Source organism: Aphelocoma coerulescens, chromosome 1A (assembly GCF_041296385.1).
Source record: "Aphelocoma coerulescens isolate FSJ_1873_10779 chromosome 1A, UR_Acoe_1.0, whole genome shotgun sequence".
In the NCBI taxonomy this organism is placed as follows: Eukaryota; Metazoa; Chordata; class Aves; order Passeriformes; family Corvidae; genus Aphelocoma; species Aphelocoma coerulescens.
The window spans coordinates 23,160,214-23,181,224 of record NC_091014.1 but is presented as its reverse complement, the minus strand read 5'-3'; the positions used below and the strand labels follow the sequence as shown (position 1 = coordinate 23,181,224).

Sequence of the window (21,011 nt, the reverse complement as noted above, 5' to 3'; positions counted from 1 at the left end):
CCTGAGGGCTCTCTAGACATTTGCCACCTCTTTGTGCATGTGCTCGAACACTTCTTTCTGGATAAAAGGAGAGTGACGAAACAGAGGAGAAGATTGTTTTGGTAAAAAGTAGCTGGAAACTGAATGACCTGGGAAAGACACCCATTAGGGAAGCTTACAAAGTTCCTTGGTTTAGATGATGAAAAGAATTTGATGGTTTTTTTAACTGTTTGAGGTTTTCTTTAACTTCTTTAGCTTTAAACTGTGAGTTCTAAGGATCGTGTCTATTTTCACTGGGCTCTACTGTCTCAGGAAGAGGCTCTCTCACCTACGCTATTTCTCACTCTGGGAAACAATTAACCTTATTTGACTTTGCTATTGATACACTGGGAAATATGCGGTCTTATGACGTCATCTTCAGCTTGAGTATGCATAGTTTAACAAAAGAATATGGTGAAGAATTCAGCACATCATGCATTTTCTCTGTTTTTTTTTTCACCTTGTTCCAATAAAAAGATTAATTCTATCTTGGATTATATTGAGCAACTTCTTTTGAAAGTCAGCAATCTCCTAGAAGAATGTTTTTATTCCATAATCTTCAATAGTACTGGTAAAAAAAGCACACAAAGGTTGAGCTACTAGTTAGAATGAGGCAGCAGTGAAGAGAAGCCCATGGCCCCTGTCTTATGGTCCTCTCTGACACTACACTCAAATTCTATACACAGACTCTTTCCTAGTGAGAGTTGAGTGGTGATTATTATGTTGCTACATTAATATCAGTTATTATTTTTTCATAGATCCATTGAAAGCCTCTGATGCAAATATATTTATAGCTGAGTATGTAATGTTGCATATTAGCTTCACTTAACTGTAATTAGCTGAGGCAATGCCAATTAAAACTGAAACTAGAGAAAGTCTGTGTATGATTATTTATTAGTGTTATCTTTCTTGTGTTTTTCTAACTGCTACCTGTGGTCTAATTAATGGCATAGACCATTAATAAATTCAAGGTCAAATTCTATTACCTTTCTTAAAAATAATAAGGAAATTAGTTAGAGGAATAGGAAATATCAGCAAGGCAAAGCTCAAAGACCCTCGTAGATTTACTGACCTTTATTCTTGAGATAGGTTAGTATTCATTATGGTGCTGTGAATGTTTCCTTAAATAATTTAGATGCCATTGTTTGCTTCTTGGAGGCACTTCAGCAAGGTTCTGTGAAGTCAGCAAAGCCTGGATACATGCAGACACTTCTCAGAAATAAAAGAGACAAAACTGCTACTCCATTACATCCTATGTAGATGCCTTCAATTTTCTGCTCAGATGTTTAAAGAACTTCCAACGTGCTCCTGAATATTTAGCTCAATAAGGTACATCCTGAAGCAGAAAAACATGAAGTGACAAAAAGCCCATTTATGTGTCTCTTTACATTGAGAAGGTTTCTTCTATTTCCATTTTAGCAAGATTCCTTTATCATGGGTGGCCCAGTAAGAAAGAAATCAGATAAAGAAAAGCCATAGCTTATTACATGTGGCTGCCATATTTGAAGTAAAAACAAGAGCATAGAACTTAATGTAAAATATTAAACAGGAAGTAATCCAGAGAATAATTTATTTTTTCTCAGCTGAATTAAATGTAGGAACCTTCTGTCTGCCTTGAAAAATTAGTGACAAATCACACCCATTCCATTTTTGTGCACATCTGTGGAACAGACTGATAAAGGGCACAACATCTGAGCTCCCATGCCTTTTGCAATTACACGGTGCTGAAATTTAGTTATCTGATAATGGACACACTTCTGCTGCCTGACACGCACAAAGACAGCAAGCTGAGCAGAAGCCATGAACTAGGACTGCTTACTGGTAGCTGCTTATTGGTTCTTGTCTTTCCAGAATCCTCCACAGCCAGTATTCAAAATGCATTTTAAGTAGTCAAGAACATAAAAGATACAACAGAATATTGTTTAACAAGTGAATTTGAAGAAATATAAAGTCTAGGCCATAGCTTATGGGGTAAGAGGTGTAATTCATTACGTCACCAAGAAGACAAAATCTTCTGACCTTTTACTTCTGTTTCAATTTTCATATAAAAGGTCAGTTGCAGCCAAATGCTCAAAAAATGGAAATTATTAAGGGTATGGGAAGCAATCCAGAATAGTAAAAGAACAGGTGAAGGACATTTGGATAGGTACCATGTACTCAGACCAGGGATAATTGATTGAATTTTCCCTCTTGAATACTTCAGGAATTTACATGAAACAATTTCTAAATAATCATCACTTCTTTGTGAGAAGATGGCCCACAGCAAGGTCTGACATGAGTAAGAATGAACAAACAAATGTGTCAAACTCCCTTGGATACACAGAATTCTATTTTAGCAATTAAATAACCGATTTTAAATATTTAGGAGACAATAACTTGGTAAGAAACAGCCAATACTAGTTTGTCAAAAGCCAGTCATGCCAGGACAAACAATGCCTTCTCTGACTACACAACAAGACTGGTTTAGTAGATGAAGAAGCAATAAAAGTAAAGTAAATCTTAGGTTTAGTAAGGCTTTTGTTTCACTGCATTCTCCGAATTAATTTAGAGTGATATGACCTAGAAGAACCTTATATAGTGTTGGTATAACACATATAAAGGGTCTTCAAAATCTGTGCTTGAAAAACAAGGGTCATTTGCCAAAACCAGTGGAGGCATATATGTAGTGGGCATACATCTACTAGGTTACCTTGGAGAAAATTTTGGTTCTGGGTTCCTGTAGCATTAGTTAAACCTGTGATTTAGATAACATGGAAGGGAATGATATAATAAAATCTTCAGCCTCCAAAGACAGATTTAGAATTCAAAACTGTATTGCTAAATTTAGTAAATATTCTGAAATACAATCAAAGCCCCAACCGACCTGGTCTTGAACATTTTCAGGGATGGGACATCTACAGCTTCTGTAGGCAACCTGTTCCAGTGCCTCACCAACCTCTTCATAAAGCCTTTCTTCCTTATATCCAATCTAAATCTCAATCTCCCCTCCTTCAATTAAAACCATTGCCCTTTGTCAGAAAGCTTGCTCTAAATCCCCTACTCTGTATTGATATTGGGGTTTGCTCCAATCCAGGTGCAGCACCTTGCTCTTGACCTTGATGAACTTGGTGAGGATAAAGATTTCATGAAGGTTCCTCATGAAGGATTCCAATGAAGTTAACTTCACAAGTTAAGGACTTTTTACCTGGACAGCAGTAGGACTGAAAAAGTCCAAGGTTTGTAGTGGTTCATAAGCAGAGAAAGATGCTTCTCTAAAAGTAGTTAAAAAGTTACACAACCTTCATTTTGGGATGAAGAAAAGGAGAAAAGGAGTGTGGGTTACCGAACTCAGAGCTGATGGGGCTTTATCTAGATTTATCAGGAATACCTGCCTATATAAGATTGAACCCACAGAGGTCCCCACCTCTGTGGGCACCTGGGTTCACAAGGTATGTGGATATACTGCAAACTGTCCAGAAAAGCACAAACAAACAAACAAACAAACAAACAAAAGACTAAAAAATAATGACTATTTTATTATTATAAAATACTCAGATGATTTAGAAATGGAAAACTGTCTAATGATGAAGAACCCACTAGCCAGACATGCCAGTGAAAGCATTCCTTTGTCAGTTAAATATTTACACTTTGCTTAAAACATACATTACCTTTTCCATACCTAATTTTGTCAATTTTTCTGGGCATCTGGGAACTCAGGATACTGAACTTCACAAAGGAAATACTGCTGCTATATACAGATAATTACATGAGCAGTACAACTTATCAGACTCATGTACTGGGTGAAGTATAAGTTGTCTTGGTGCTTATCTACCCGTGACTGGCCATAGGCATTATGCTCAGGAACTTACAGGAACGTGTTAGTTGTTTCAGTCTAGAGAGCTAAAGTCTGAGTAAGTGAAAGAATAGCAGCTCAAAGTCTTAAAAACAGACACAAAATAAACCTTTACAGGGAGAATTGATCAATTGGTCACCATGTCCTCTGGTTCCAGTCGAGACATGGCTAATTCATGTGAGAAAAATTTAAATTATATGTCATGAATTGGAATCTGTATTATACAACTTTCTCTACTACCAGAGTCTACTCCTGTAGATGAACTTGGCATTCATCTGAATTGAGTTCACTTTTCTCACTAGCTTTTTTTTTTCTAGCTGGAGTAGTATCTCCAGAAGTTAATAGCTACATTATCACCTGCAAATGCTAATATGTTAACCAAATTCAAAATGTTTAATTATTTTGACGTGCTTTTTGCATTTACAAGTATTGTTAATACAAGTTCCTTACTGTCTTGGCTATAATCAAAATTACAAAGACTATTTATTTTAATAATAAGTACCTACAAAAACATTTTGCTATTGCTATGCTTTGAGGTATTAGTAACCACAGGAAAACATGAAGAATTGCCCACACCACTTCCACATTCCAACTGATACTTAGTTACTTTTATGATTAAGACAGAAGCCAATATAATGCTGGCAATTTATTGCTTGGTCCTGCTGAGAGTCATCATTTTATCATACGGGAGCACAGTTCTATTTAATTTGCAACCAATAATCAAGAGATGTCCTTTTATTTATGCATGGATTTTATTTACAAATGGATTTCAGCAGGATGTGGCTCACAACCTTGGGTAATCACACTGCAAGGGATTGCAGCTATTCTTAAGAGTAAAATGAGCGGGATTTTCTATAGCTCTGATCCACTGCTAAATAGCTCAAACCTTCCATTAATGTTGTCTGTCACCAGTCTCTGAAACGGTTTTTTACTTTTGTTTGCTTTGCTAGGCTAAAATAACCCTCACAATTTTGCTAGGGCCCTCCCTGCACAGTACAGTAGCTAGCAGTAACTAGCATTATTGTTTTCTTTTAGTATTTTTTGCTTTTCTGCTAACACTATTTACTTTTCAGGAAAACAGCTCAGTGGCATCAAATCAGAGATAGCCTGACATTTCCCAGATGTGGACGAGGAAGAAGACCCAAGATGTGCAATGGGGATATGCATTCTAGAGGTTGTTGTAGAAGCTGAACCAAGCTGAGGATACCTCCTTGGACTGTAAGGTTCTTGTATGGGTATCTACTGTCAGAAGACAACCTCAAGAGCAATCCCAGGAGCTGTGCTCCCAGGTGACAATGCAAGGTAAAATCCATGGGAAGAGGTTGGATTAGGGTCCAACTAACATTTATCTGCCTTTGGCTGTGACATAGTTTGAGGGAGCATTATAGACACAAGACCTGTTTGGCTGGACCAAGTTCAGCTGTCTACTACTGTAGTTTTCTGCCTTTGAAGGGAATCAGAGCAGATGGAAGTTTACATCTTGGATTAGCTAGGAGGAGATTTAGATTTCCTGTGATGTACTCCAATGATAGCTGTGTACCAGAAGCAGAAAAGTCCTAAGCTCCTGGCATATAATAACCATTCATATAATAACCAATTCATATAATAACCTTCATTGACCTTGTCGACATCATGTATAACACAATCTATTTTCCCCCTTGTGGTCTGTAAAATCATACTGTAAGTGCAATACAACTTGAGAGTAAGAGGGTAAGTGGCTGCAAAAGGGCACTGGAAGTTCAGCTTTAGTTATAAGGCTTTAGTCATATTCCACTATTACATGAAGAGGACTCCACATCTAAGAATTTCAAGAGTGGTGTTCAAAAATGTCACCCATGAGATACTGCCTAAGCCATGTATTCAGTAATTGTTACACTGAAAATATGCAGTGTAACTAGGAAAGGGTTAAAGGCTTATTGAAATTGAAGAATTATTCTTAATAGGTGCAAAACTCCATCTGCTTTCACAGTGAGAACAGGGAAAATTATAGTACTATCTATGCCATCCATTTCCTTCTCCTCTGATGCATTATAATAGCATCTAAAGAAAGAACTAGCCACCACATGGTTTTCTATATTATGCAAACTGAACTTTTCAAATCCATGAAGAATGTCAGGAGAAGTTGTCAGTCTTGTACACCAATCATTACCAGTTTTGAAAGGTGAGACTCAAAACCGAAGATTGTAGATTAGCTTCTTTCTTTCTCTCTCTCTCTCTCCCTCTCTCTCTCCCTTCCTTCCTCTCCTTCTTCCCTGCTCCCTTGCTCTTCTCATTTATTTTCTTTTCCTCTTTTCGTCTTTTTATTTCTTTGCAGTAAGAGGCAGAGCTTTTCAAGATAACATAAGGGGACAGTTGTTCAGAGAAATCATCTAGGAGAGAAGAAAATGCTTTTCCCATTTGAAAATGCCTTTCCCATTTGTTATGCATTCAATCAAGTGCTATAAAAACCAAGAGACTTTAACATTGTTTACTTCTGCGGAGCCAAGAAGTAAAAACGATCAAATTCTTGTGACTTAGTTATTCCAGACTTAGCCTAGGATGCTAATGTTTTGTAGATTTAGTACATATGCTTGCTTTGCTATCTACATTCATGATAAGCACAGGTGAAAATGGACATCATATAACATGAATTACAATGTTCAGGATGAAGAACAACTTACCTCGATGATGCTCTGTGTACTGTAAGGGTCGAGCCTCTAACCCTGTTGAATTATATTGGTTTAAATCCCACTTATAATAAAAAGACTTTGTTTTTAAAGAAAACACCTGGCCTGAAAAACCAACTGTCTGTATTTTAGCATAGGCTTTGAATTATTTTTTTTATGATTACTTACCTAAAGAGCTATAATCAAAGACAAATCTGTCAATCTGCCTGTCTGCTTAGTCCTGGAAATATTAAATTACTCTCTCAGATTTTTCAAATTGAGTCCTAATTTAGGTATCTATGAATGTCATGTGTCTGTATCTCTCTGTGGAGTATGAGACCATAATCCAGCTACAGCAAAACATTCTTATCCTCAGCTTCTCAGGGTGAAAGTCTCTCCCTGTGCCTTGGAGGGGGTACCAATGTGAGACAGCACAGGTGTGACTGTGGTCCCAGCTGCCAGACTCAGAACTTCCCCTCACAGCTCATGGCCCAGGCTATTTGCATAAAGCTCTCTTTTTGGGGCTCAGGAGTTTTCCTCTGTTGGCTTCAAGGTCTGTCAGAAGAAGGCTTAAACAGGTAACACTGGTCTCTCTTGAGATGTAAAAGCTGTGGGTTCAAATTAGTCAGCATTTGAGGAAGGATCACAAAAAAGTTTTCATGCTTCCTGTGTTGTTAGAGGATGTTAGAGGATGAAAATGGAAATCTCTAAGGGAAGGAAGCAAGATGCACAAAAATGCCCTGCAATATTCTTGAATTGATGCCTGAGAACAAGAGTTTCAGGCCCATGCTTTTAACTAGAATTTTATTTTGGATGGTTTGGGTGTATCAGCTAGGTTTTTAAACTTCTTGTGGTACCTTTTATCCTACATCTTGTACAGATACTTTGCAAGCTCAGGTCAGCAATCTGAAATTTGCACTCAAGTTTCCACATTTGCCACAACTGAAGACAGCAGAATCTGATGCCCTCCACTGAAAGATGACCAAATCAAATGCTTGGAAATTACTCTTCCAGCTATCTTCATGGGCATGCTCCAGCATCCTGACCTAAAATGATTATTCCTGAATCCAGGTAGTAAAGAGCTATTTTGCATAGGTATATGCATTGCTTTCTGATTTTCTAATTTCTGATTAATCCTGAAACAGTTTGAGACTGTGATATATTTATTCTGTGTTTGTAGAGGAACAGGGCGATGGGCAGATTTTTTACTATAACTGCTTTTCAAAGCTAAAAGACCTTTTTCTCCTTTTAAAATCACTTAGGACTTTTTCAATATCCAGAAAATTTAAATTATTCTCAGCAGGTAATTTTCTCTGCCATGTGTATCAAGTGTTGAGATATAACAATAAAAACAGTTTAAGAAATCTCAGGCACTTTTATTGACAAATAGCTTTTCTTTGCAGATCACAATTTTAGCTCTTGTTAGTTTATCACTAATACATGTTGGACTGTACAGCATTCAGAAAATATTTATTTTTAAAATAGTAGATTTTTATTGTAAAGGAAAGTTGTGCAGAAATGGAATGTTGTGCAGGTAAAATAACATATATCAGCTGCCAGAAACAAAAGGCAAAAGTGTTAAGGAATAACACTGACAAGAGTTCAGTTCAAGTGATTGTTAAAACCATAAATCATCAAATGAACTTTGCAGAGACAGAGAACTAAGCTGATAACTGGAGTTATAATTTCTAACTAATAGCTGCGAAATGATCTAATGTATGTGCAGGCCTGACCACTGGGGAATATCCTCAGGTGCTCTGGGGCAGCAGGGTGTCACCATCAGAACTAGTGGCATCCTGCTGTGGGCTGCCAAGGGCAGGTCAGGAGAGGGGGCAGGACTAGACTGCTGGACATCTAAGGGGTCACAAGAAGCCTTCCAGTCCTGCCAGCAGCTGCACATAACATACAAGAGTATTTCTGTTGTTTTTATTCATATGCAAAGTGGTTTGATATCTACACCTGATCTAAGAATTGTAAGATCCAGGATTTTTTTTGCTACACTCTTCCTGAGGTGCTGTGCTGCACTGCTCCTCAGTGAGCCCTTGAGCTATAGGCTGGTTGATTTTAAACAAGCTAGACCCTGGCAGTAAACAAACACAGTCATTTAATTTTAAAAGTACATAAGGGGATTTATGGTGCAAGACTGAGATGGCTACCTGTTTGTAAAATAGAAAAGTCAAGAAGACTTTTCCAGGGTACACCTGATTTGTGGTTTCTGGTAATCTAAATGCACATCTTCCAAAAAAAGGGAAAATACATTAAATATAGCATGACCATAGAAAAGGAGAACAAAGACCTGGCACATATCCCCAATGAAGTATAGGGCAAAACCTCCTTTTAATTCATCAGGAATGGGACCACAAATAAATAGAAAGTCATAAATATTACTTATGTACTATTACAGTAAACTAATTAGATTCATCTGCTTCAAAGAAAAAACCCCACCTTTTATATGGAAATTATGAACAAAGCAATTTACAAATAGTTAATGTCATCATATATTAATCAACTCTTAAAATAATTACAGGTGCATTTCCACCATTTGTCCTAATACAAATTCTGGTCAAAGCAAGGAATATAATAGCAATATATGAAGAGCGTGTTTCTGCTGGTGATCAGCATGGTGATCCATGCCTGCAGTCAGAGCTAAATCCACTCGTTGGGTACACAGATCACCACACTCTGAAATTCTTTTTCCTGCATTTGAACACTCTCAGGTGAGGAATATAATATCAATATTAATCCCTGCACTGCAGAGTTGTTAATTTTTACTTAAAATGTTCCTAAAAGCTTTAAAATAAATTAGTAATAATAACAAATAATCTCAAACATTGCGTCTGACCCATTCCCTAATCTTCTGGCAAAACAAGTTAAAAATCCTGGTGAGACCCTACTTTCCCAGTACTACCACTTGATTATTCACAACTGGCTTTCTTCATAAATAGGGTCTCCAAAACCATCATGCTTAATCATTTACTTTTGTCACTAATTTGGTACATTATGACACAATTAAGATGCTGGTCACTGAAAGTGAATTTATGTATAATTCTGTGTTCCATTTCAACGCATTATAAAAACACAAGGTCCAAGAGATGACCAACTTTACTCAACAAATCTCTCCCTTCTCTCTTTGTGTCTTATCCATCACATATGCCAATTTTAGTGAAAATAGTTTTTGAAAATGCATCCTTCATTAAACAATTGACTCTTTTTTCTTGTTTACTAAGATATTTAACCATAATTTCTGCCCTGAAAAAATAGTTTAGGGAAATTCTGTGGTCTGTGAGGGTTCAGATATGACGAGGCCTTAGTTGTCATATTATCTATGATTTTATGAATAAGCTGGAAAGTAAAGAAAATGAACAGCTGAAAATCAACTGGCACAAACAGCTTCAGCTTTACTGATAACTGTACCACTTGTTATGGTCGGCAGATTCTGAAGCATTCTCTTAAATGGTGAAAAATGGCTATTTTCTTCCATGAAGATATGCAACTTGAAGAGAGAATACTGGTGTCAAAGGCTGATTTAATGGACAAGTGCATTCATGGACCCCTGTAGACCTCATTGTCATTTTCAAGGCTGAGGTTACAACAGCCAATTCTGTATTGTGAACATTAATAAAACTCGGGGGCAGCTCAGAAGCAGTTAACAGATTTCCTTTGGCTGAACAACAGTTGCCACATGATTATAAGGCTTTGCAGAGCAGACCTGTGGAGATTGAAAATATCACATCCAGTGGGAGTGGTAAACATAAGAACACAAAGAGGACTGTCCTCCCTCTTTCATGGTTCACGAAAAAGTAAAAAAATCCCAAATAAAAGGAAAATAATGAGTCTGTTAACCTAAAATTACTATGTTTGCTCATTTGTTTAAAGAAAAAATATTTTGCCACAAGGACAGTAAAGCACAGGAGAATATTAATCATGGAAATTGTGCATGTTGGGTTTCATGTTGTAGAGCTTCAAGATGACTTGACAAATCCCTGAGCAACCTGGTCTGAATAGAGTAATAACCTTGCTTTGAGCAAGATTGGATACTTCTGAGATCCCTTCCACTTGAAATACTGTGATTCACTCTTTCCACTGCTCTTGAATAATCGGGAAATTATTGACAGAATTGGAAGGTAATACCTTAAAGTAAGAGCATTCTGCTGGTCCTCCTCTCTATCCCTGCAGGACCAAAGGCCTGAACAAGCCATGAGCTCCTGCACTGCACATGCTTCTGGGAAAATACCATATGATATAATCCAAAATTTGTATCTTGGATTAGTTACTTGTATAAGAATTTCCCTCTGGTACCTGACTTCATTTAGCCAAGAGTGTACCTGTAATGATAACCATTACTGCAGGGGTTCAGTTAACATTATTTGTATACTGGCAGCTCCTGATTGCTCCAGTGATGGTCATAGCCCTATTTTGCCACTGTATAAAAAATTGTGATAGCAGCCTCCATCCAGCTTAAAAGCATGGTGTCATGCACCAATACTTACACTAATACTTATAGAGAACCATTCATTAAGAAAAAGTGCTTCTTTAATAATTCACTGCAGCTGAACCTGCAACTAATAGCTACAGGAAAAAAAACTACATCTACAACAGTGCTATACACTGCGCTCTGGCATTACAGAAGTCATGACTGACATCTCTAAACACGCACTACCTAAAATAAATGTAAACCATTAATGAAAAAACAAAAGCATTTTTTGGTTGTTGTTTTTAAGAAAAACGGACACTATCTTTAAAAGACAAATTGATGTTTACAACTATCATACAGATGTCCCAAGGCATGATCCAATTTAAATACATGCAGCTTTCATTCAAACTAATTACATGCTCTTTACAAATTATCATGGATCTTCACAACAGGTAAGGCTATAGTCTTCATGGTGAAAAATGTCTTAACAACCAAATAGAGCATATTTGAAGATATCTTTGAACTCCAACTTACGTTCTGACCACATTGCACTGTTTTGTGTTTAGAACATTACAATATTAACACCATCTAGTAACCTTAAACTGCCACCTGTCCTGCAGAGATCATGAGCCTCCTGGTGAAGACACACTTGATTGACAGATTGACTGTTAAATCTTCAGCACTGTCTTATGGTTTCATTCCTCAAGGGGATATATCTCTACTTTTGGCAGAGAGGTATGATGATAATTTAGTCTCCATTTGTACAGATCAACTCAGATCTATCAATGTATGTATATCCAGAGAAATATATATATTTTTTTTTTTTTTACAAGAGCAACAACATATTTTAGTGAGGTCCTGGGAGGATGTAGACTAAACATGTGCTTAAGCATGCATTCTCCTTCCAGGTTACAAGGTGCTTAATAGATAAAGTGCTGTGTAAGTGGTCATTCTGCTCTTCTCCATTTTTTTGTACATTTTTGACAGGTCTGTAAACTATGGGTTCAAGACAGTCCCCTGCCTGATCTTTTGTTTGTGATCAACACTGTTTCAAACAGTTTGAATCTAGAAAACAGAAAACCAATATTCTCTCTGACATCCCCCAAATAAGTAATAACAAGGATTTGTATTTGAAATAATAAAATCTAAATTTCATTGTTCTGCTACCCTGAGAATGGGGGAAAGTTGTCAGTGATAATGCCTATGCCTTTTTTTTTTTCCTTCATAACATGAAGATATAAAAATTCAGACTAGCTGAAGTAGATTAGAAACCTGATCTAACTATGATCTTTAAAAAGTCTAGCACTCTTCCTGATTAGACTCTCAGACTGGATCATCAGTCTCTGGGACTGTGAAATACAACATTTATAGTAATGTAGATCCTTATCGTTGTGGTGACTGAAAAGCATTTTAAGTGACTCACCACATATGAGAAAAAAAAGAAACAATTTTTTTTTTACAGCCCAGTGCCATTTGTAGATGGAATGTTGGGTGCCCAACTTGGGTAAGTATAAAGATCAAATATAGGCACTATCCATGTCATGATTGCAAGCATAACTACAGCAACTCCGATGATGTTAATGCCCAAGCCAGCTTTCACCTGAAGAAGAGGAAAAAGAAAGCAGAAACATGCATCAAGACATGGAAGAAAGTTTTTAAAATGCCAAATATCCCCTTTAGGACTTTTGCTTAAAACTCACCATGTCCATAATATTTAAATGACCGTATGAAAATACAATGGCATTGGCTGGGTTTGCTACAGGAAGCAGGAATGCAAAGGAAGTACACAAGGTAGCAGGTATCAAAATGAAAAGTGGGTTCACATGAATGGCTTCAGCCTACCAAAAAATGAAAGAGAATACAGCTGTCAAGGGATACATTTGCCAAATTAAATACAGAAATACAAACTTGTTGTATTAACACAAGTGAAACATAAATAGAACTGCCATTTTAAACAATGAGCAATCACCTTTTCCTGTAACACATTTTTTAAGAATATTAAACAGGCACAAAAAGCAAAAGCACTGAATTTGTATATAATACATTATTGATGATTCAGATGAAGGGATTGAGCAGTAAAGTAAAATAAAGTTGCGAATAACACTACGTTGGGTGGGAGTGTCGATCTCCTGGGGAGTAGGAAGGCTCTGCTGAGGGATCTGGACAGGCTGGATGGATAAGGTTCAACAAGACCAAATGCCAGGTCCTGCCCTTGGGTCACAACAAACCCAGGCAGCACCAGAGGCTGAGGGCAGACTGGCTGCAAAGATGCCCACTGGAAAAGGAGCTGGTGGTGCTGGTCAACAGCAGCTGAACATGAGCCAGCATGTGCCCAGGTGACCAACAAGGCCAATGGCATCCTGGCCTGGACCAGCAATGATTTGGACAGGACAGTGATTGTCCCTCTGTACTTAACACTGTTGTGCCCACACTTTGTATGCTTTGTCCAGTCCAGGGCCCCTCACTACAAGAAAGACATGGAGGTGCTGGAGCATGTCCAGAGAAGGGAAATGGATCAGGGGAAGGGTCTGAAGCACAAGTCCTTATGAGGAGCAGCTGAAGGGGCTGGGGGTGTTCAGCCTGGAGAAAGGAGGCTCAGGGGAGACCTTATCACTCTCTACAACTCCCTGAAATGAGGCTGGTGGGGGTTGGTCTCTTCTCCCAGACAACTAGTGATAGGACAAGAGGAAATGGCCTCCAGCTGCACCAAGGGAGGTTCAGGTCATCAGGTAATGTCATTCAGGTCACAAGGTTCATGGACATCAGGAAGAATTTATTAAGTGAAAGGGTTGTTAAACATTGGAATGGACTGCCCATGGTGGTGGTGGAGTCATCATCTGTTGAAGTGTCCAAAAAACAACTAGACAGAGCACTTAGTGTCATGGTTTAGTTGGCAAAGGTTGGATATGATGATCTCAGAAATCTTTTCCAACCTAAATGATTCTGTAATTATGTGGAAAGAGGAGTAAAATTTCTTTGAAAGAAAGAGAAAATACATTAGTATATGTCAAGGCTGGCCAATAGGAAAATTTACAGACTAGAAGACAATCAGTAAGTTTTGAAGAAGAAAGAATCAGATGTTTTGATAAATATGATAAGAAAGGACAGAATTGATCTAAGGACAGAAGAAATGAGAAGTACATACAAAGCACATCTATTAGCCCTCTCTCCTCTTTGTGACAACCTGCAGCGTTAACCATTTTTGCTGAAGATGCAGTCCTGAAGAAACCCTAAAAGAATTGTCCTTTTAAGAGCTTCAAATATTCACAAATCGTAATAACAGCATCAATTTTCACATGTTGAACTGCACTAGATTTTTCTGAGGTAATTTTCTTCACAGTGGTTTGTATGTTTTGGATTTGTGCTGAACACAGTGTTGACAGTATAGGGATGTTTTTCTTCTGGCTGAGCAGTACTTACACAGAGCAAAACCCCTTTCTACTTTTGTCACTGCCATGCTGATGAGGAGGCTGGGGTGAAATTGGTAGGAGTCACAGTCAGGACAGGTGACCCCAACAGATCAAGATCCATACCGTATAGCAACATGCTCAGTATATAAAGTGGGGGGAGTTTGGAGTGGTGGCATTTCTTACCTCAAGTAACTGTTACATGTGATGTGGCCCTGCTCTCCTGGAGATGACTGAACACCAGCCTGCCCATGGGAAGCAGTGAATTAATGACTTGGTTAGCTTTGCTTACACGTGGGGTTTTTGCCTTCCTTGTTAAATTGTCTTTATCTCAACCCATGAGTTTTCTAGCTTTTCCCTTTCTAATTCTGTTCAAGACCCCACTGGTGTGGGATTGAGTGAGCGTGGAACTTGATTGCTGTCTGGGTTTAAATAATGAAATGAACTTTTATGTCATTTTACTAAATTTTCAGCATCTCTTGTTAGAAATACCTAAAGCAACCAAGTATCTAATGCACAATACAGGACAGCAAAAAACCTGCATGAAGTATTTTATTGAGACTTTTTAAAACTGCTTCTTTTAGCAGCTGCATTATTATATGGATGATAGAATAGATTCTGATTAAAAATAAGCTTGTTATACTCACCAAAGGAGACAGTATGGGCAAAAAGATCGTAATGGTAGCTGGATTGCTGGCAACTTCTGTTACTGAAGTGACAATAAGGCAGGATATCAGGATAACCAGCCACAAGGGTAATGATCCTAGAGGGGTCAATTTACTTGCTACCCACTCAGAAAGTTTTGAAACCTGCATGAGGAATGTGAGAACATGATTTTTTTTAGCAAGTCACTGAAAGGAATGTTTAGCAAATGGTGTATAACAGGACTTTACTCATCTGCTAATTGTGAAGTATTTTTGTAAAAGAGAAAAATTGGAAATATTTTCCATATTCCTATCAAATGTTTTTAAGACCATTTTTGTAATTCACTGGTGCCCTATAGGAGCCCATGCAAACTATATTCCATTTATTTATATTTGCATGTCTGAGATGGTTAGAGGAGTCTTAATCAGAGAATGGTAATATGAGTATAGTAGGCTTCATAACCAGAGTCTAGGTCCAAACCTGCTTGATTTATTGGAGTAGCCATCAGTAATTCCACATGGGAATTATCTCAGTGACATTAACTCTGAGGCTTTGGAAACAGTGTGTCTTCACAACTCCTGCCCCCATCAGATTTAAATAAAATAAGAAACAGGAGTCATCATTGTGCATAATCTTGGAAGACATAGGGAACTTCTTTTTCTCTAAACCTGCTTTCTGAACACCTTGAATATTTGTCTCATTTATCCAGTTCAATATTGCTACAGAATAACTTGCTAAAACAAGAGAATAGCTGTGAATTCACTGCATGTCTGAATTGCTCCTGATTGGGTCATGCTATTTGTTCAGTATCTTCTATAAATTGCATTACCTCGCAGCCGTCTGCCAGTGCAAACCCACCACCAACAAGAATAGCTATTTCCCAGGGCATGCATGACTGAAATTCCTTCCAAGTAATCAGTGGCATGTAACCAAAAATAGCTAGAGAAAAAAAAAATTAAATGAGAAAAAAAATTAAATAAGAAAAAGATATAGCCCCCCAACCAACATTTAAAAACATATTGACAAGCTCTTGAAATAATCTCCCTGAGGAAGCACTTGGGAAAAATTCAAAGACAAAAACCTCATTGTAACATGAACAAAGTCTCTGACAGAAACAACCTGCACTTCCTGGGGCAGACCTTTAGCTGGGGAAAACTGTCATGGCTTGGGGACATTAGAGCTGTGACAGCTTCTACCAGTGGAGCATTGGCCCCTTTCCCCTCCTTCCCTATGTGGAAGACAGCTGTAGAATAGCAATGAGTTTAATTCACTCAATAAAACTTCCCTATTCAGATTACTGAGCAAATGCTGTTTCACTTGGATGTTTCACTTAGACTCATTTAGGTTCTGACCTTGCTTTCTCTGTGAACCCCCAGATCCCATTTTTTTCAGCAGCACAGTTGAATACATAAAGAGGAGAAGCCAGAGGTATACTTTAAACAAAAATTCCATTTTGAAGAGGAAAAATTACATGATAATGAGTTCATGTAGTTTTGAATTTTATAGGGTACTATAATTAAGCAGTAACATTTTCAAAACATAAGCCTAGCCCTGCTCCATGCAGTCCCATTTCAAAGGCCATTGCAGTCAGTGGAAAGGTGGTTTCCATTGGTGTCCGTGGGCTGCAGGTAGCAGCTTCCTGCCCAGCACTAGCTCCTGCTGCTCACGTTGCATAATTGTTGGCACTGATTTCCTGGCCAGGGATGCTTTATATCCCAGTGTTTTATATCCTCTACTAAGACTTTAGCATCAGTATTTAACAACTTTCCTCTAAACAGTGCAATAAGTTACATTTACAGTAACATCTTGGATACCTTACTGTAGTAAAATCTACATCAAAATATACTCAACTGTTTTCTCCATTTGACGTCCTAGACAATGTTTTTGCTGGAATAATAAAGAACAGGAGGCCTATCACTAAGGCAGCTGTTGAATCCGTAATATAGCCTTTATACCTAAGGAGAAGTTAACAAGAAAAAAACCATATAAATATATATAGTCAGGAGAAGGAGGGGAGGAGAGAGGAGAAAGATAGATTAGCAGAGAAGATCTGCTGTGGACTGACCATAACCCTCTATTCCCCATCCCTTGCACCACTAGGTGTGGTGGAAAGAGGTAGAGGAGTAAGGAATGAAGGAGTCAAATTGAGCCCAGGAAAAAAGAGGATGGGGGAAAAGGGTTTTAGTTTTTGTCTTTGTTTCTCACCATCCAACTCTATTTTTAATTGGTAATTAAAATAATTTTTCCCATATCAGGTTTGCCCATGATGGTAACTGATAAGCAATCAGTTATCCCTGTCATTATCCTGACCACAAAATTTTTGACCTTATTTTCTCCCCTGTCCTGTTGAGGAGAGGCAGTGAGAAAGTGGCTGGGTAGGCACCTGGCAGACAGTCAAGGTGAGCTGCTCACATCTATAGAAATATTTGGTGCAGACCCTATAAATTCATAAATAAACATCTTGAGTAAGCATGTGTTATTTTGCCACACAGAAATAAGCTGGGGGGAGGGGGATTTTTTGGAGTAGCTGATGCTTAATAAACTAGTTTCCACAGTTCAGTGATAAATTTAATAATTTAAATTAAATTATGCTCTGCAATAGATTCAGTTTAAGAGGCCTTAAAAAGCGCAGTGCATACCCACAAAGGGTGATGCTTTTGTAGCTGAGGAAAGGCAGCAGAGCTTTATTATCATCTTCCTATGGCTGTTATTACTAGGGTCACAGTCACAAAGGTCATGTTTGTTTTGGTCATTTCCAGTGCCTAAGAACTGTTTGCACTACTGTTTCTTAAACTGCTTTAATATCCTTCTAACTTGAAAAGAGTAGCCCCAAGATCAGGCAAGGTGCAAAGCTGAGCTGTTAAGGCCATTTTAACACATCCAAGTCTGTTACACAATGTTAGCTGGTGACATATCCCAGTCTGTCTTATTTCAGTCAAGATGGTCATCAAAATGAATAGAAATTTTACTGAAGAAAGCTAAGCAAACATTTTCTTAACCTTGTCATTTTTTTCTGTTTCCTGCAAGTTCTTCTGTAAGATTTTTCTGAACCAATACACCAATATATTTGTTCTCTCAGCCTCAGACCATATGTTTTTCTAAATATTCAGCTACAGTAGGTCCAATAATAACTTCCCATCGGATCTTCCCAGCAGCTTAATGTTTTGTACTGAACCAGAACTTTTCACTGAAAGGAAAAAAATTTCTCTGTTATATGCTCCAAACTCTGATGGAGTCCTTTGCTTTGTTAGGTGAAATTTAAAAAAAAAAAAAAGCACAATATGCATAGCTGATTTACACCAAAACCAGCATAATTTTAGCTAGCACTGTCACAAAATGAAGATGTCAAAGAAGTTGAAGTGATTCTCTAATATTTTCTGTCTCTTGCTTACTAGTGTTTGCCTGTATAGAAAATACATTTTGAAAGAAAGTTACTATATTTTTATGGTTTCCTAAGGCAGAGGATTCTGCCTATATATTACCTTTAGCCTAGGACCAGATGCACCAGGTCTAGGGATCGAAAATATTTTCCTCTCAGATCCTATCCTACATTCTTTTAAGACTTGCTAGAAGTTTTGAAGGAAAGCAAGATCTAGATACAGAAACACTTCATGCTGTCACTTTCCTCTAGGCTGCTGCATTTTCATGTAATGGTTGAGTTTGAAAGGGGCCTCAGGAGGTTATCTGGTCCAACACCCTCTGCTCAGGCAGAGTCACACAGAGCCAGCTGCCCAGGACTATGTCAGACAGTTTTTTTAATATCTGAAGGGTGGAAAATCCACAACCTCTCTGGGTCACCATCGCAGGTAAAAAACATTTCCTGATGTTCGGGAGGGATCTCGTAAGTTTCATTTTGTGCCCACTGTCTCTCATCCTGCTACTGAGCTCCACTAAGAGCCTGACTCTTTCCTCTTTGCTCCCTCCCACGTAGTTTTAAACATTGTAAAGGTGATCCTGCAGCCCCCTTCCTGCAGGGATTGTTCCTCCCCAGGTGCAGGACTTCGCACTTACACGTGTTGAAGTAGGGGGTGCCATTTTTGCTCACAAAACTTAGTATTCCTGATGCAAAACACCATTCTCAAAAAACCTGCTTGGGACACACATAACATCCTACCATCAGTCAAACTATTATCAGGACACACACACGATGCCATTCCAAACAGAAGCTTTTCAATTATTATCAAATTTTGAGATAAACATCTTTCAAAGCCTATTTATCCAAGTTGTAATACAATTGCATATACAACATCTACCTGCTTATAAAACTGCAAATCTGATTGTGCTATAAGGAAGCAAAAAACTTGTTGATTCAGGAGATCTCACAATGACTCCAGCTGAGACCATTGTAGAGAACAGGGCTGTGGACAAAAATACATAGTGGTCTTGTATTAGGAGTAAAGAAAGCAATAAACCATGAAGAAAAAAAATACAGTTAATTCAGGCAATAATCTGAGGAAGAGTGAGGGAAGCCAACCCTGCCTACATCAGCTGTTATCAGCTGCAGCACAGTGTTGAACTTTCTGTTTCTTATGAGGCTCATAAACCCCTGGCCAAAGGCCAACCTGGAGCTGCTCTAATTGAAGCTAATATCCTACAGCCTGGAATTAGGCCAGGACATAGAAGGAAACTGCTGTAGCAGAAATGACGTGTGAGCCTGTGCTGTCAACAGATGGGGAGGAAACAGGAATTTTTACCCTGTGCTGCTCTCTGTAGTGTTATACAATATTTATTAAAACATCCTGCTGTCAACTCACAGAAGGAGGTCATGGGTGCAGGCAGGACAGCAAAGAAAGGATTAGTCTTTAATAGATATACAATTTTTTTTTTAAGAACAATTAACTGATAGAGGTAATGTATTTTTTAAAGGCATCTGATAAAGCTAGAAATAATGGGCTCTACTCAATACTGCTACAGCAGAAATGTGGATTAAAAATTTGCTGACAGTACAAAAAGTAGCTCTTAAGAAAGTATGAAGGTAACATAAATAAATGGCAGTATTTCTGCCGGGATTTCAGAAATATCAGTGTTTGCATATTAAAGGAGTATTCAGTAATATGTGAGGATGCACACAAGGGTCTGAGAAAATGAACATGGGTGGTGAGAGTGATGGGAAATTTTGTTTGAATCAAAGCTTTAAGCATTCCATTTAGTTCATCAAGCAAAGCTTATAAGGTGATATAATCACAAGATACACATACTTTTAAAGCACCTATCACAGAAGAGTTTTTAATCCAACAGAGAAAGACAAAATGACATAGCTGGAAGCTATATTCAGACAGAAAGCAATATATGAGTTTATCTTTTTTAGCTTGACAACAGACATGACTATCAAGAAAAGTAGCAAATTCCAAAATCTGAGGAACCTGGGTGTCATGGTTTGAATAGTTTGGGTTTTTAGTTAAGGAGGGTTCCATCAGCCACGGAAGTGATTCTCTTGCAAAGAGGTGCTTACAGAACCAATCAACTGGCTAGTTTGAATATTGGCAACTTTTTAAAGCCACTTAAGAAGCTTGACACACCTCTTTGGTCCACATTTAAGAGCCAACAAAACCGGGAAAGCTCTCTTGCTTCTGGCTTTCGGACAGGTAACTGTGATGCGGCCCTCCTCAGCGTGGCCCGGACGGGTCAGCCACGGCACGGCTTGGCTGAGATCTCAGCCTCTTCTGCTCGCCGGACACCCGGCACAGCCCCTCAGTGCAGGCTGGGCCCACCAGGAGACAGCCACCCCAGAGCTGTGTGGCCCTGTTCCACCCATGGCCCTGCTCCATGCAGGCCAGCCCCCGCAGCCCTGCTCTGTGCAGGCAGCTGCGCAGCGTGGCTCGGCCAGGCCAGCCCTCGTCTAGTGTGGCAGAAATTCATTTGAGGCCACTGCCCGGCAGAGATTAGGTGACCAAAAGTGATGAGCGAATTCTAGCTGCAAGGCCCAGGTGAGATTAACCCTTTTAGCATTGCAAGTTTCCTCCAGAACAGATGTAACCTGCATCTGTCCTCTCCCAAGTCAAAGGAAAGGGAAAGTTGGAGGCACGTGAAGAAAACACCATAGAGACACC

At 38.5% G+C, this 21,011-nt stretch overlaps 1 protein-coding gene across 4 annotated transcripts in view; it reads right to left on the bottom strand.

Moving 5' to 3' along the window:
- Positions 1-7,850: 7,850 nt before the first annotated feature.
- SLC13A1 (solute carrier family 13 member 1) overlaps positions 7,851-21,011 on the bottom strand; it is a 28,926-nt gene continuing 15,765 nt past the window's right edge. For 2 of the 4 annotated variants that reach the window (XM_068996396.1, XM_068996413.1), the window contains exons 11-15: positions 16,813-16,916; positions 15,791-15,900; positions 14,964-15,125; positions 12,610-12,747; positions 7,851-12,509 (exon numbers count right to left, since the gene is read on the bottom strand). In XM_068996396.1, the coding sequence (XP_068852497.1) occupies positions 12,366-12,509; positions 12,610-12,747; positions 14,964-15,125; positions 15,791-15,900; positions 16,813-16,916 (658 nt within the window). In that variant the 3' untranslated portion in view covers positions 7,851-12,365. Of the gene's footprint in view, positions 12,510-12,609; positions 12,748-14,502; positions 14,562-14,963; positions 15,126-15,790; positions 15,901-16,812; positions 16,917-21,011 lie in introns of those variants that run through there. The other 2 variants (XM_068996404.1, XM_068996423.1) reach the window with 2 other exon arrangements.